The 17,513-nt window shown below is 38.2% G+C and overlaps 1 protein-coding gene across 2 annotated transcripts; it reads right to left on the reverse strand.

The window, feature by feature from the left end:
* Positions 1-368: 368 nt before the first annotated feature.
* On the reverse strand, positions 369-12,849 carry LOC122736914 (leukocyte elastase inhibitor-like). Of its 2 annotated transcripts, none has more exons than XM_043979315.1 (7): positions 12,721-12,849; positions 10,501-10,677; positions 7,388-7,525; positions 5,257-5,374; positions 3,503-3,645; positions 3,179-3,346; positions 369-875 (listed from the first exon to the last, which is right to left on the reverse strand). In XM_043979315.1, the coding sequence occupies exons 2-7, from the start codon at positions 10,666-10,668 to the stop codon at positions 471-473; spliced, it is 1,140 nt and encodes a 379-aa protein (XP_043835250.1). In that variant the 5' UTR covers positions 10,669-10,677; positions 12,721-12,849; the 3' UTR covers positions 369-470. The 2 variants fall into 2 exon arrangements, with proteins under 2 accessions (XP_043835250.1, XP_043835251.1); XM_043979316.1 differs by lacking the exon at positions 12,721-12,849 and adding an exon at positions 12,116-12,218.
* Positions 12,850-17,513: the final 4,664 nt, after the last annotated feature.

The following is a 17,513-nucleotide window of genomic DNA, read 5'->3' on the forward strand; positions in this document are numbered from 1 at the left end:
GACTGGTTACATGTTCTACAATATCTCCTTTCTACCCCCATACAAGTTCTTAAGGTAGGGATTGTTGAGCTTTTGGTCTTGTGGCCCAAGTACCCCTAATGCCATGCACATAGCAGGCACCCAGTCAATATTTATTGAATTTAAATATCCACTATCCCATCTAAAGCAAATAATTCTCTCGCTCTGATAGTTACAGAGCAGAATTGGATTCTGAGAGGCCATCCTCGACAACAATACCTGATTCATTTCAACAACATTCACAGCTTTGGGACCAAGATAAATATAGAAATGGATATGTGTGGAATTTCCTGACTTTGATCAGCAAATAAATTGAAGTTAGGAAAGAATGTCAAAATATATTTCTGAATGGTAATTTTAATAGGAAAATTCAATATAGTAAATAACACATGATTTTGAAATTCAGATATACAACTTGGGTCTTCTTTACTCAATTTGCACTTCCAGATGTTTTATGGAGAAGTAAATCTACCAAAGAATAAGATGTTTCCTGAGAGATTGTGACGGATGAAGAACAGGAATGGATGGTCAGCAGTAAATTCTTCTTCCGGCATCAACATGCAAAACGTTGCAATGGCTGCAGTGGCAGCTGCTGCCTCAGTGCCCTCTTCATTCACTTCCACAAAAGACTTGTGGACAATCTTGGAGATAAAGAGATCTCTGTTTCCAGACATACCAGACAGATCAGCCTTACCACTGCTAAACAGATCACACAGACCCATTCGTGCTAAATCTGAGTTGAGGTCATAGGTGTTTTCCATCTTGAATTTGGGCAGACGTACATGAACATCAATGATACCCATATTATCATGATGTGTCCATTCTGTCAACTTCTCCATAGTGAGTTGCTTTTCAATCTGGAATTAGAAAGATGGAGAGAAGATAGAACTTTAACAACTGGATTGCATTTGTTGATGAGATAGGTGCATTGACAAAATGTTTACAATTATTATTACTTATATGAATGGACAGGTTAGAGAAGTCACTTCATTCTTTTCCTTCCATTTCCACTCCCAGCCCCAACACTGATTCCTTTATGAGAACTATGTTCCCATCCAGCAGGTTGGCTGGGGATAACAGAACGAAGATGAATTTCTATTACAAGTAGTCCAACTGAGGGGAACTTGGTCATGTGATCTATATACTCAACAAATATTTACTGATGTGGGGGCCAAATTTAATATATGGAGAGTTAATTGGGTGACTTGCCAAAATATTGGGGTCCTGGAAATAATGAGGGACCTCTAGGTTCAAAGCTTCCTCCCCTCCAAACTGCCCTTTTAGATATTTCTCCCAGGCCAAGGAGAAAGGAGCCTTACAGCTTCTTTTCCACAAAATGATCAGATTTTATTACTTGAGAATTAAATAACAAAGGTGAAATTAATTAAAATCAGGAAGGAAGTAGGGAAAAAGAAATACAGATAAATTATCTTAGCTCTAACCTAAGTCTATACAATCCCCAGCTTGTTTCCAAATAAGCTAATTCAAAGGAATGCAGGGCTAGCTGCTCACTCCACCGCAAAGGGCAAAGGAGAGAGAAGAGCCAGCGTTGCAGAAGCCAATCAGCCTCCCCTCAGCAGGTGTTCATTCTTCCTCCCGGAGAAGGGGAGGTCCTTCAAAAACTGCCTATGAAGAGGTTTCTCCTTCTGACCTTCTGACCTCTAGCACATGTAACTTCAGGGTGTGCCAAGTGTGGCCCCTCCCAAATGAGTCAGCTAAACTCCAGTAATTTTTACCACCCTAAGCTCTTACCATGTCCAAATTCCTGTACTTGTGGTTACAAAGCCTATGTTCTCAGAATCACAGTGTTTCAAAAGTTAGAAGGCTCCTTAAAGATCACCCAGTCCAAAGCCTCATTTTAAACGTAAGGAAAAGGAATGCTAAAGCTATAACTAACTTCTTATATGTTTCTATTGCCTTCCAAGTAAGAAAATATGTTATATAAGAATAGCAACCACTTTATTTTTCTGGATTTTTCTCTATATCCCTAGGGCTTGAGCACAGTCCCTGGCACAAGGTAAATGCTTAATAAATGATTACTATGGGGCAGATAGGTGGCGCAGTGGATAGAGCACCGGCCCTGGCTTTCAGGAGGACCCGAGTTCAAATCCGGCCTCAGACACTTGACACTTACTAGCTGTGTGACCCTGGCCAAGTCACTTAACCCCAACTGCCTCACCCCCTCCCCCCAAAAAATGATTGCTGATTTCTTCTTCAAGGATACATGATAGCAAGGAGCAAAACTGGGTTCTAGGATACCAATTCCATTGATTTTTCTTCCATACCAGGCCTCAGGCCTGATCTGTGGAGGAATAAACTTAAAGGAATGGAAGAATCTTCTTCCTCTGATTGTCACTGAGTTCAATCCCATGGATTGTCAGTTAAAAAATATCATGTAATGGCTAAAACTTTGCCAGAGGAAAAAAAAATAACCATTATCTTCATTGGCATCACCCCACTTTGAAACATATTTTTTCCTTTCTTTGTTTTTCTGCTTACCTAAATTCAGAGGGTATTGTAGCTGTGTCTCTGTCTCTCTGTATGAAGTTCTAATAACAAAAATTTCAAAATCAATAAATGGAACTGAGCCCATGTGCTTTAGGCTCTTTCCAAAATCATAAAGCTTAAATGTGTCAACTTAAAAGTAAATCTGTAAGCACAGCTCAAGAGCCTTTGCATAATTGGACACACCTTATAGACAGGCTTCTCTTACTGGGTAGCTCTGATAGCAACTTCAAGAGAGTTATGAGTAAGAGTAAAAATGTTCATAGGGCAGCTAGGTGGCATAGTAGATAGAGCACCCAGCTTGGAATCAGGAAGACTCATCTTTGTGGGTTCAAATATGGATACGTGTGACCCTGGGCAAGTCACTTAACCCTTGTTGCCTCAGATTCCTCATCTGTAAAATGAGTTAGAGAAGAAAATGGCAAACTACTCCAGGATCTTTGTCAAGAAAATCTGAAATGGGGTCATGAAGAATCAGACACAACTGAAAAATGACTAAACAACAACAACAACAACAAATACGTTCATGGAGTCTCATTGATTTTACTCAGAGTGTGAAGAAATCTGCTTTTGCCCTACAAGCTGGAGTTTAGTGCTATGTGAAAAATCACCATGTCCAAAGAAAGATTATTGACATCCAAAGTGTCTAAGGTACCTCTTGCAGGCCAGTAGAATCATCCTCAATATCATTTGGCAGCAGAATGATCATGCTCAGGTCTTTGTCCTTGTAAGGAAGTTCTAGTACTCGGCACTTGAGAGCCTCGATGTAACCATAGCGCAGTTTCTTTTTCTGATACATCATTTTCACGGATTTTTTTTCTCTCTGAACATTCAGAAACATACAAAAAAGACAACCCAGAATAACATATGAAGAATTATTTTCAAAAAAGCACACACACACACACACACACACACACACACACACATATACATATTATCCTTTGTAAAAAGGGTATTTATTATACTCCCTCCCGTTCACCTTGTTTAATCTAAATGGTGCATCTGTAGTATGTGCTTCATCAAATTTATCTTCCCAATTTCCTTTAAAATAGATGGCATTCACCAGCACAAGTTTAGTCAGGCTGTCTACTGCACCTGAAGCCAACAGATCTGGAATTTTACCTGAAAAGTGAGTGAGGTGATTTATTAATTCATATATAAAAGCACCAAATTTAAACTAATCAAAATTGTAATACAACCAAATTGAGGAATACTTGACTTTTGACTTTTAACATGTGTGAACCAATCCCATACAGTCATGAAGAGCACTACATTAGAAAAGCTGGGTCTAGAATACTTACAAATTAACTCAGAAAATGGGATATACAGCCAAGTATAATGAATAAACCACAAAGAAAGGAAGTCAAATGCAACACAAATCCATAGCCAACAGGATAAAACAAATAAGTCCAAGTAGCTCTAGATATTTGTCCAGTAACAATGGACCTGACACTACAGGTGGCAATTATTCATTTAAATAAAATCATTCCTTGACAGAGTTCTGGTTGATTTTTTTTTTTTGGTGTTTTGTTTTGTTTTATTTTGGGTTTTTTTTTTTTTGTGGGGCAATGAGGGTTAAGTGACTTGCCCAGGGTCACACAGCTAGTAAGTGTCAAGTGTCTGAGGTCAAATTTGAACTCAGGTCCTTCTGAATGCAAGACTGGTGCCTCATACGTTGTGCCACCTAACTGCCCCGACAGAGTTCTTTTAATTCACTAGTCAATCACCTCTTCAGGTATATGACACAGAATACTGAAAATATGAAAGGCTTTTATTTTTACCTCCAAAAGGCAATTTTTTTTTCCTACACAAACACAGTATGTGGTCAGGGAGTGATGCAATTCTAAAGAATTTTTATAATATATTTTATGCATTTATTCTCCTGGTAAAATCTGGGTATTTATGGAGATGTTATTTCTTTCTGGAGTCTACAATCCCATTGAGGCCATGAGGAAAGCAATATTATAAATCAATGAAGACTCAGAAAAAGTCAATGCATACACTCTACTTAGACTCAAGAAGACCCATAATATTCATATTGATGAGTTACAAAAATATGTCAAGTGTTTTGAAGTCATTCGAAGCCACACTAGCTAGAATGCTCTCAAAAACTTGATTCTTATAACTCAACATCTAATCCTGGTTTTGACCCTAAAGATTATCTATTGTGAAGGAAAATATCATTCAGTCAATCTCATCAAATGATCTGTTCTGATTACAGCCAAAAGAGAATATGATTAAATTTATTACCTTTCATCTTTGACCCTAACATGTAGTTTATAGGATCCTAAAATCATAAATGAGAGCTCAAAGGGACTTTACAAAATACTGAATCCTATTCCCTTATTTTATAGATGAGTAAAACTAAAGAGGCTTAAAATTGATGGGAAAAAAGAAGTTAAGTGATGTGACCTACTAGCGTCTGAGGCAAGATTCCAATCCAAGTCTTCTTGACTCCAAATCTAGTTCCATCATTGGAAATTAATAAGATAAACAGGCATATTGCAGATGTCATGGACATGCAAATGATTCCTCCCAAGGAGGCTGAGAAATAAGTCTTGTCTTCTTCTGTTTGATAGGCATTAGTTGAAGAACAGAAATGGAAGACTTAGGATAGAGAAAAATAATAAAATGATAACAGGGAAGAAAGAATACCTGTATTTATGCTACTGAATTGTATATATAGAGTATACAAATAGATTTTGTTCCATTTTCTACCCAGAGCACTCTTACCTTCTGTTTGCTCTTTGACCCACTGGTTAATCTTCTGCCTTGCATCTTCTGAGGCATGCCGAAAGTCCACAGTGGCCAACTCAGCCCCATACAATTTCTGGGTAGAATTCAAGAATTCCTAGAAAAGAGAAAGATTAAATACAGGAATTGGAGCAGTTATAAAAAATCTCCCCCAGTATCAGGAAGTGGCAGAGAACTCTATTCCCACAGGTCAATAATATTCTAAAACAGGTAACTGATGTGCTTGTCTCTGGTGCTCCATACAATTCATCAAAAACAAACAAACAAACCAACCAGGAACTCTTCTTAAAGGATTTATCATTATCAGCTTTTCACAGTGAAAATTATGGAGAGTGTTTACATTCAATTAATCTGCCCCAAGGAACACTGACAATGGCTTGGGCAAAATATCAAAATATTTTAGTAGCTGTCGTTCTATTTTTGAAATCCGGGAATCTAACTCTCCCTAAAATGACTGATTTAAATTGATTTCAATATGTTGATCTCAGTATATTATTATTGTGTAACATTCATCTGAAGCTCTTCAAAGAAATTCTCCCATTTATTAAAGTGTGAAAAATCAATATTCCTTGTTGAGCTGATTCACCAGTATTAAACTATACAATAATTAAATAATGATCCTGAAAACAATCATTTGCATATATTTTATGATATTTCAGAACAAGCATCATGTCAGTTATACACATTCACTAACAAATATGCATATGTGTGAGTCTGTGTACAGTGTCCCAAAAGTCTGAGTGAAATTTAAAACACTATAATATACTATAACTTACAAAGTATAATAGCTGGGGGCAGCTAGGTGGCACAGTAGATAAAGCACTGGATCTGGATTCAGGAGGACCTGAGTTCAAATCCGGCCTCAGACACTTGACACTTACTAGCTGTGTGACTCTGGGCAAGTCACTTAACCCTCACTGCCCTACCCCCCCCCAAAAAAAAGTATAAAAGTTACAATTTTACCCCCAAAATTGAAATATTTATTTAACACTGAAAAATATTTTTCTTATTAAAATTCAACATAACCACCAACTTGCTCTATGCATCAATCTAGTTAATTTTTAAATTTGCAAACAAAACCAAACCAAAAAACACTTTCATCAGCTGCTACTCTGTAACTGAAAGGACTGTATTTGGAACCTAGCCTTGAGACCATCCAAACGATAAAATTTTGATGCACACACAACAGTTTTGACCCCAAGTCTAATGGAGATAGATCAGGTCAACCAACATGGTCAAGCAAGAGAACTGCCTTTATCAATCTTGTCTGATATGAGAGAGTGACAGTCATCCTGAAACAGTCAGACATGGCACACATAATAACAAGGTACACTGTCTTGTTAAAATTTAAAAATGTATTATTCAAAATTCACAAAGCTTAAATGTGTAAAAAAATTTAAATAGTTAACCTTTCACATTATGTATATACATATATATGTATATATGTACACACAATGAAATGATTATTAATAAGAAATGATTTGGGGAGATCCAGAAGACCCCCTTTTTCTAAAGTGCTCATTTCAAAAGTTCAGTCTCTGAAGGACATTACTGATAATGAGACTGGATTAATTTTCTTAACAATCTTGTTCAGATCCCACCAAGGTGGGGAAGCCCATTGTGTTCTTCTGAGATTTGGGTGGAGATAAAGTCTTTGAATGGATTGTTCCAATTTAGAAGTAAATGACATAATCAAAGCTCATTAGAATAGGTCCAGGAAGACCCCTCTTTCAAGGAGTTATAAGCCATGAGCCACCATGAAGGTCTTTGGCATTTGAGAGTTCCACTGACCTCTTTTATGAATAGCATGCTTGCCATATTAATAAAATGAAACTATGTCTCCAGAACTTTTTAAATGTCACACATACACACACACACACACACACACACACACACACACACTCACACTCATACTCCTTTGTCCCCTCAATATCTGCAAACATAATGCATCGCATGTAATAAGTTCTAGATAAATTTTTCTTGGTTGGATGGTAACACTAATCCATTCTGTTGTAGGATCTTTTTAATTTTCTAATAGACATCTGGATTAGAAAATGCTGGAAGGAAATTGGAAGTTTTCTCTTCATATATGCCCCCCAAATATACTTACTGAAAGGAAATTATATGTGTTCTCTCCAAATAATCGGTTTGCAAGCTTCAGGATGTAAGAAGTTCCACTTTTGTTAATACTAGTGTTTAAGCTCTGAAATCTTGAATGAATTTCATCAACTTCATCAAAATGAAGGGTCTGAATTGTTTAGAAAAAAATAAAGGAATTAAAAAATATATTTCATGAATAAGAAACTATTTCTGCTTCCAACAACTTATTTTCCTCTATTTTTAAAATCATTTTTATCATTCTGAAACTTCATTTTATGCATTTTTACTAGAAATCAATCTTAAAAATATGAAAAATGATAGTGAAAAAGTATATTGATAGGTGGCGCAGCGGATAAAGCACCAGCCCTGGATTCAGGAGGACTTGAGTTCACATCCAGCCTCACACTCTTGACACTTATTAGCTGTGTGACCCTGGGCAAGTCACTTAACCCTCATTGCTCTGCAAAAACAAACAAAAGTACATTGATAGAAAACTGAATAATTATAACACAAGAGAATGTTGTTCCAAATTTCCATAAATTTCCACAAATGCATGCAAAATATTTTTAAAAAACACTCCTCCTTGTCTTTTTGCAGGATGATATAATTAAATGAATAAACCCAGAATTCTTTACTGCTTTTATACTAACAAGTTTTACTTCCCCACACATTTGGTTAAGTACCAGACTTATTATCACTCCACAGAGACATACATATATAGATACAGTATTATATACAATTCTTTTTACTGAGAAATTAAATTATATATGATCAGGATTAATGTCATATCCTATATATAGACACAATGATATTAAATATGTTTCTTCCTGTTATTACTCTGATATTAGCAGTAATGAATTTCTTCATCTATCAATATATTCAAATAGTACTCCACATTGTTATTGTTTGTCCTTTGTTCTGGAAGGGGACTATGACATCCAGGGAGATAATGTCATTGGCTTACAATAAACTGGATTTAAGTGAGGAAGGGCTGTACAAAGTCACCAGCTTCACTCTGTCCTCCCACTATAAGTTTTTAACATCTAGCAGTCATTATTTCTTTTTCTTTTTATTAGTCATTATTTCTAAGAAAAGGAGCTGGTTGGTTTTATGAGAATAAAATGCAATCAACCTAACTATACAGCAGTACAAAGTACATGTTATTCATAGGGAGGTGGACATGGGTGGTTACATGAATGATTCATAGTTTCTTTTCTTCTTTCCTTTTCTCTCTCTCTGAAAAAACCCCAAACAAACCCTAAACCTCAAACCAGATCTTCCCTAAGCTGTAGTAGTGTTCGTGCCTGTGTGTGTGTGTGTGTGTGTGTGTGTGTGTGTGTGTGCGTGTGTGTGTGTGTGTGTGTTTGTGTAGATGATGTGATTCCACTGGTATAGGGACCTAGAATGGAAACTTCTCAAATTTCTGTATTTCAGAAAGGCAATCTTTCTTTAACTTAGAACCTTGAAGATTTGCCTGAGGCAATGAGAGCTTTAGTGACTTTCCCAACTACAAAGCCCTTATATGAGAAATAGGGTTTGAATCCAGGTTTTCTGGACTCTAAGGATAGCCCTTTTGCCACTGTGCCAAATGCTCCCCTTTAAAATATAAAGGATAGGGAGGGGGCAGCTAGGTAGCACAATGGATAGAGCACCAGGCCTGTATTCAGGAAGACCTGAGTTCAAATCTGGCCTCAGACACTTGACACTTACAAGTTTTATGACCCTGCACAAGTCACTTAACCCTCATTGCCATGCCAAAAAATAAATGTGTGTATGTATGTATAGATATATATAGATATAGATGCTAGATATCGATATATATGGTATCATAATCTCATAAAAGTAAAAACCTTTTATAACATGTGAGGAGAAAATGAATTATTTATAAAATTATTAGCTCTAACAAGGGCAGGATGGTTTTGAATAAGTAAAATCTTTGCCTCATAAACTCCTTCCCAAGCTGAGCTAATGGGTCTATTTGGACTATTTGCAAGAATACAAACAAAAAAAAAACTCAGATCATTAATGGTTCTCTTGTCAGCAAGCTAAGAGTTTCATTTTTTTCTTTCTACTTAAATAATCTATTCTCTTTCCTAAGTCTTGATAATGATGGAGCTCACATATAGTTGTATTTTTCTCATAAAGAAAGAAAAAAACAATAAAATGATCTTGTTTATGGCTTAGTATGTTGTATTATAAAAGATGCTTCTGTTTGGTGCTGGTGATATTAGTATTAGTAGCAGTAGCAATGGCAGTAGCAGTAATGAATACTTACAAATTTATATAGTACTTTACAGTTACACAGACTTTTATATGCATTAATTTGAACCAGAAAACAATGCTGAGGTAAGCAATATAAATATTAGTATGCCATTTTATATAGAAGTAAACTGAATCTCATATTGGTTAAGTGACTTTCCCAAAGTCTTGCAGCTAACAAGGACTTGGAACTGGGTTTTCTAACAACTCCAAGTTCAGTGATCTTTCCACTAGAAAAGAGTAAAATCAATGAGAGGTTTGAGAACATCACCATCTCATAGGTCAGGAGAAATCTCACAAAGTCACTAGTTCATTTCCAGTGACTACAGTCAGAACTATACTCTAATCATCCCAGAAATATAGTTAGCTACCATTTTAAAGAAAATTTTCCAGAGAAAAGTTTTCATCATCTTCCCCTGGGTGGAATGTCTCCATTTCTTATAATAGTGGTGGCCTGAAAGTTCTTTCTATGGTCTAACCTAAACCATGAAGTTTGATCATTTGTGTGTATGTGTGTGTACAGGCTTGCCAGAGACTATACTATATAAGATGTCCACTGTAACAGTGTATGTTACATTGCCATTTCATCACATGCAAAGCCCATAGAAGCCTATCCCAGGTCAATACATTTCTGCTAGTGGGAAAAGTTTGTCAAATATAAATTAACATTTCAGAGAGGTTGCTTTTTCAATAAATTTGACTTCCTAATCAAGTTACATACATGAGAATATAATTTAACTTTTAACAACTCACTGAAAACTGAAAAATTAATATTAGGTAGTACACGCAGCACTGTACTCTCTCTCTTTCTTTTTTTTTTTTTTTTGGTACTTCCATATTAATAGAAAAGACATTTTTCCTGACCTTAGACACCTGTGCCGCAGTGTTACCCCTGGCTCCCACAAGTACCATGGCCAGAGCTGTTGAAATGCTAAATGGAGAGATGAAGATGTTTTCTTTTGGATGGGTTTCAACCAACTCCTTGTAGAGCTCAACAGCAAAACGGGTATTTGCCACACTCAGCTGTTCCATGGTTTAAGACTACAACAAAAAATAACATCCAGTAACATGTCTTAGGGGCGTACAAACCAACCTGATGTTAGTATTTTCCCCAATTTCTCAGCCTGTTCTGACTGGACTATAGAATCACAAAATCACACCTGAAGCAAGGAAGGGAATTAAACCCTTATATTAAAAAAAAAATTAATTAAACCCTTTTAGGCCTTTCTGCATTCTTCCTAATATGTAAAATGTACTTTCTTGGAAAAAAGCTGGGAAACCTAACACAAGACTAATGTTCAGTAGAAACCCAATGTCAGGCTCTACTTTACTAAAGATGTGACAATATTCTTGTCTCTAACTGGATCAGTTGCACACAGGTAGATAGATCTGTAGTACCTCTACCATAAGTTCTGTCAATGAAATGTCACATGTACTGTAGTTATCTAAGAGTCAAACTTCCTACCACACTGCAAGATCCATGAGCTCAGGGGCCATGCTTTGGCCCTTCAATTAAACAGGCATTTATAAAGTGCTTAATATTTTCAGAGCATTTTGCTATGTGCTGGGGATACAGAGGGATAGGAAAGGGGCTAGACCAGTGATTTCAGTAGTATAAGGGGAAAAAGTATCCAGGAAACTCTCTCTACCAAAACAAATGTACCTTCTGTCTACAGCCCTGAGGGTAGGAGAAGGGAAAAGGAGAATTGTAAGTAGTACTACCACTACTGATATACAACTTTTAGTGCTAAGCAATATTTGAGATTTGCAAAGCACTTTAAAGATAATATCTCCTTTGATCTGGAAGGTAAGTTGCTAAGATTACCCCCTTTTTCCAGATGAGAAAATTGAGGCAAATAAGGACTCATTTGAACTCAGACCTCCCATGTCCCAAAGTCAGTATATGTCAGAGGAAAAGCAAAATCAAGACATCAGCAAATTTGGAGCTCTCTCAGTGCCTCTTCTCACACAGTAGCTGGTCTGCAAATGTTTCCTGGATTGTCATTGCACCTGGCGCATCTCATGATCAGCACAGATTTTTTTTTAATGTACTTTTATCAGTTAACAAAAACTTATCGTTTCTTCCTCCTTCACCCAACTGAAAAACCCTTGTGATATTCTTGGTCAAACAAAACAAATTCCCTCATTGACCAAGCCCCACCCCCACCGCCCAAAAAAGTAGGGTACTAGTTTCTGAGCACTAACATTTGGGAGCAAAGTACTTTAGGGTTCTACACCTACACGTATTGCATTTGCCCCAACTTTGAAAAAAAAAAAAAAAAGATGAAGAAGTGGATTGGAAACCCAGGAAGAGCTGATCCCTATTGGTTCCAGGATAAAGCTGCAAACAGGGAGGGCTAAAAAGAACTCATAGTCCATCAACAGTTTGAGATCCCCGGGCTCTTCCAGGGTGATTCCCCTCACTCCTCCCCACCCCAGACATAGGTCAGGATCCCAAACATAAGAGACTAAAACCCACTGATCTGTAACTCAATTTGCTCCTTGGAGAAAACAGCAGTTTCTGAAGTTTCCTCGTTCCCCTTCTCTCCCAGTGAGGAAAGTGAACCTCTCGAGGCTTAGAGGCGTTTCTAAGGTTCTGGAGTATCACTTCCTCCTCTTGGGTCCTGGAGAACCACCCCCTAGCCCAGCTTCCTGCCTGTAAGAGGATCTCGGGATCCTCCTGGGCTGTGGGCCCAAGGTAGGAGGGACCACGGCCCCGCCCAGAGGATCCCGTAATTGGGTTGCGGGCTTGATACTCAGTTCCTGGGGAGGGGGAATTCCAGCTTCTTGCTTCCTTGCCAATCGCTGCCTCTGCAGGCCCCTTTGCCGCTGGGTTCTGTGAGCTTGATTGCGTGTGGATGCCAATAGGCAAGTCCTTTCCTGTACTGTGGGAGCGGTCCCTGAACTAGGCAGTTCTTCCCAGAAGGTGGGGACCCTGGCGGCCTTCCCGAAGCGAGCGGTTTTCACTCCCTTGCACCTGCCAAGTCAAGTCAGGAGTGACACACACACACACACACACACACACTCTCCTTCTCGCTCTCCCTCTCCTTTCCCTTTTTTCAGCTCCAGGAGGGGTGCTCTTACCGGGTCTAGGTCTAAGGTCCGGACAGAGGAAACTGGACAAGACCTTTCCGGCAAGAAGACAAGGAAGCTTCTGAGACTAAGCCAGCCCAGCTGAGGTCAGTGCCTTCTATAATGAGGAAGGACCCAGAAATCCTAGCGCCTGGGGGGCGGAAATCACCTGTGTGAAGAAATAGGGTGTGTTTCTCCCTTTTGTGGGTAGGAGAAAAGTCAGTGAGGTATGTATGATAGAGCAACTTTTCTCCTTTTCCTGCCCTTTTAATTTTTATCCTTGCCTTAAAAAAAATTCTTTCCCTTAGTCAGCAGTTTATTAGTCACCTAGATCAGTCAAGCAATTGAACCACTTGCTAAATAAATTAATAAATATACTGTAAGCGATTATGCTGAAGTGACTATAAATGGAACACCACAATATATTCAATTAAAAGAAATTACTTATTTTATATTGAGTTTTCTTTGGAGAGACATCAGTCCAGCTTGGTTGGACTTGTTTTCCTGAAGAGTCAAGGATTGCTCTGCTACTTGCCAAGATTTTCTAGTTCAACCATCCCCACCCCAGTGACTGAATCACTTCTGGGCTGTTAATAGACTTCTTTCTGGACAGAGCGTGTGATCTGATCATTGTAGAAATTAACCCAATCAATACAGATCCTCTGCAACATATAGTTTTAGAGAATTGTCTGGGGCTTCTTACCCAGGGTCATACAGCTAGTATTAATGCAAATAAAGAGTTGGATGTGATTCTTCCTGATTTTACTGCTAGCTCATCTAACCATCAAGACAGTCTTTTCATGAAGTCTTTTAAAGCAATTTAACTATCCAAACTATAGCAACCAGTTAAATAGAATGACAGCAGAAGGAGGCCTGGATTTGGAATCAGAGGACCTGGGATTGGATTCTTTGACTTTTCCTATTTATGTGACCTTGGGTAAATTAATTCTCTTCTAGGACTTTGTTGGCATGTGCAAAATAAGGGGATTAAGTTAGCTCTTTTGTCTTTTACATTTTTAAGTCTTTTCTATCTCTAAATTCACATGTTTACCCTTTTAATGTGCTTTCCAAACCTCTCTTCTCCAAACAGCCTTTAATAAAACTTCCTTCTGTGCCATTTTAATTGTTCTTTATTTTCAGCTGTTTGCAACTGAGGGGAGATATCTCATTTCTTCATTATGATATACACTAAAGTTTTCATGACAGCAAATGACAGTAAAAAGGAAAAAAATGGAAACTTGAAAGACAGTAATGCCTCATTTGTCTATGATTGTATGAAATGATACATTCCATAAAATACTCTGGTTTACTTAAGTACTATAACATTTTAAAACCATTTCTGATGGAATAAATTATATAATTCTTTCTCTTTAAGCAATATATGTAATATAATCCTTCCTTGATAGTTCAGGGTCATTATTATTAATGCTATGTATTTTGCTGTATTTGTTTTTCCATGGGGGTTACTGTGTTATATTCAGCAGTTTGCTTCTAATCCAAATGGCCCCATGTCATTATGTTTTTTGAGTATTAAGTTGAACCTGCTTTTCATAGCTTTCTGTTTTCTCTTTTTCTGTTTCTCTTTTTCTGATAGGGGGATGGTGTATGTGTGTGTGTGTGTGTGTCTGTCTGTCTGTCTGTCTGTCTGTCTGTCTGTGTTACTTCCAGAATACAATATAAAGATAAAATCCCATTTGGTTTTGTTATGGTGGAAAATGGGATACAGGGTTTGGGGTAGGGGTAGGGTTCTTAGGAATTCCTCTTTAAAGAATTACACCCTCTTGCACACAAGAGCAGTTAGAATAAGATGGTAGTTTATTTATGGGAAGGGGAAGGGGAAGGGAGGGGAAGGGAAACCATGAAAAAAATCCTTGGACTTTTCATGGGGAGAGAGGTATGTATGGAACAAAGCACGTGGCTCTGAGGTGCCAATCTCCTAGAGCAGGAGACTGGCAGGTACTTTTATAGAGGACTGATGGAGGGAGGGGGTGACCATTTGACTGTGGAAAGTTCCTTTAGTGAGGGAGGACCATCCCCCACTGGTGGTGGCTAGAGGAATTGGGTGAGGGGTGGCTATGGATCTCTCTAGCCATTTTTCTCATCAGAACACAAAGGCTACAACCACATCCAAAGTTATCTCCCCGGGGTTAGGGAGATCAGAATGAAGAGTGGAGGTCCTGAAGCTAGCTCAGTCTGATCTGGTTCCGCTTATCTCTCTAGGCATATCTGTCCTCTGGTTTAGTTTGTCAAGGAGAAGATTCCTTGATTTGCCCCAGAGAACTTCTGGGGTACTTTGGGCCCACAACAGTTTTAAAGTCCTTCAAAACCTGCACTCTACCTCCCACATTTCAATGCTTCTTATACCTTTCTCCCCTCCAAATACACTGCCAATGCTAGATAACACAGTGGATAAGACACTGGCCCTGAATTCAGGAGGACCTGAGTTCAAATTTGGCCTCAGACACTTGACACTTCTTACCTGTGTGACCCTGGGCAAGTCACTTAACTCTCATTGTCCCACCCCCACACCCCCCCAAAAAAAAACACTGCAATGTTGTGATACTGACCTGCTGTTCTTCATATGGGATATACTCTATCTCCTGACTCCAAGTATTTTACTTGCTGCCCTCATGTCTATAATGCTTTCCTTCCTCATCTCCCTCTCCTAGTTTCCCTGACTTCCTTCAAGTCTCAGCTAATGCCCCACTTTTAGAAGTCTTAAAGAATTATTCTTAATTCTTTTTATAATATTTTATTTGTTTACCAATTAAATATAAAAACACTTTTTAATATTTTTTTCACAAAAATTGAATTCCAAATTCTGTCTCTTCTTCCTTCACCCCCTCCCTGAGACGTTAATCTATCTGCTATAGGTTATACATGTGTGAGCATGTAAAACATTTCCATATTAGTCATTTTTGGGAAGAAAACTCAAACCAAAAAAAAGTGAAAATAGAGTACTTCAGTCCATATTCAGATTCCATCAGTTCTTTCTCTGGAAGCAGATAACATTAAAAAAAAAATTTTTTTCAATTACATCTAAAACAATTTTTAACATTCAATATCTTGTTTTGAGTTCCAAATTCAATCCCTTCCTTCTCTGTCCCCTCCCTGAGTTGGTACCCAATCCAATATAGGTTATGCATGTGCAATCATATAAAACATTTCTCCACAGCTGAGACAGTACAGCACAGCACTGAGGGGGTCTGCGCAAGTCAGCAGGAAGCTCTTGGCCACATCTGAACAACTGAGGCCCCTTGATCCTCGCTTAGCAAGCTGGTGCCAAAGCAGGGCAGTTGTGAGACCCATCAGCATCAGCAGAGAGGACAGGCTGCCAGCTGGAGAAGGAAATGACAAACCACTCCAGTATCTTTACCAAGAAAATCCCAAATGGGGTCATAAAGAGTTGGACATGAATGAAATGATCAAACAACATATACATATGTGTCTATGTATCCCACTCCTTATGCTGACCATGCCACACCCTGGTCATCTTGCTATTGTGTTTCCATGTTGCTGCTATTGTCCTTTCTGCTTTGACCTGGCTCCAAACCCACTTCTCTATCCCAATACTTCACCAGCCCAGCTGGACATCATCCTGCCATTCTGCTATAGGGCTATCATTCCCCTACTTCTACCTCATGTTCTAGAAACAGTAAACAAAACACTATTGTTATTGCTTCTAAAAAAAGGAAAGTGTCAACTGACCACTCGGTGCTCCATTAACCAGCCCTGTGATTCCGAACATCAAAACATTAACCAAGGGCAGCTAGATGGTGTAGTGGATAAAGCACGGGCCCTGGATTCAGGAGTACCTGAGTTCAAATCCGGACTCAGACACTTGACACTTACTAGCTGTGTGACCCTGGGCAAGTCACTTAACCCTCATTGCCCTGCAAAAAAACCCCAAAAACAAACAAAAAAAACCACTAACCAAACCTTCATTAGAATGTAAGCTCCTTTAGGGCAGGGACTTTCTTTTGTATTTGTAGCCCAGAGTTTGGCCCAGTGCTTAGGCACATAGTCAGCCCTTAAGAAATACTTTTTCTTTCAGTCATTCATTCTCTTCTATAAAATGGTGATGACAATGCCTGTACTCCAGACCTCACTGTTCCTTTGCCATTCCAATAAGATAATTTTGTAAATCACTTTGCAAAGATGAGCACAATATTTAAATATCAATCATTGTTGTGCAATTAGGAGAGAGATGCTGATGTTTTTATTTGGAAAATATCTCACAGATGCCATTTGTACAAATGGATGATAACAAAGAGTGCACCTCTTTAGAATATCACTTCTTTATACCTGTGCACTCTACTTGATATTCTACTGACTGGTTACATATTCTACAATGTCCCCTTTCTACCCCCATAGAAGTTCTTAAGGTAGGGATTGTTGAGCTTTTGTTCTTGTGGCCCAAGTGCCCCTAATGCCATGCACATAGCAGGCACCCAGTCAATATTTATTGAATTTAAATCTCCACTATCCCATCTAAAGCAAATAATTCTCTAGTTCTGAAAGTTACAGAGCAGAATTGGATTCTGAGAGGCCATCCTCGACAACAATACCTGATTCATTTCAACAAAACATTCACAGCTTTGGGACAAAGATAAATACAGAAATGGATATGTGTGGAATTTCATCACTTTGATCAGCAAATAAATTGAAGTTAGGAAAGACAATGTTAAAATGTGTTTCTGAACAGTAATTTTATTAGGAAAATTCAATATAGGAAATAACCCATGAATTTACAATTCAAATTTACAAATTGGGTCTTCTTTACTTAATTTGCACTTCCAGACATT

This window comes from Dromiciops gliroides, chromosome 1, assembly GCF_019393635.1.
Source record: "Dromiciops gliroides isolate mDroGli1 chromosome 1, mDroGli1.pri, whole genome shotgun sequence".
Lineage (NCBI taxonomy): Eukaryota > Metazoa > Chordata > Mammalia > Microbiotheria > Microbiotheriidae > Dromiciops > Dromiciops gliroides.

Bases quoted from the DNA above. Each gene is read 5' to 3' on its own strand.
- LOC122736914 (XM_043979315.1), bottom strand. From the start codon at position 10,668: ATGGAACAGCTGAGTGTGGCAAATACCCGTTTTGCTGTTGAGCTCTAC. The intron at 5,375-7,387 runs GTAAGTATATTT...TCTCTTTTCTAG, and splicing joins ACACATATAATTTCCTTTCA to GAATTCTTGAATTCTACCCA. The intron at 876-3,178 runs GTACCTTAGACA...TTCTAATTCCAG, and splicing joins ATTCTACTGGCCTGCAAGAG to ATTGAAAAGCAACTCACTAT.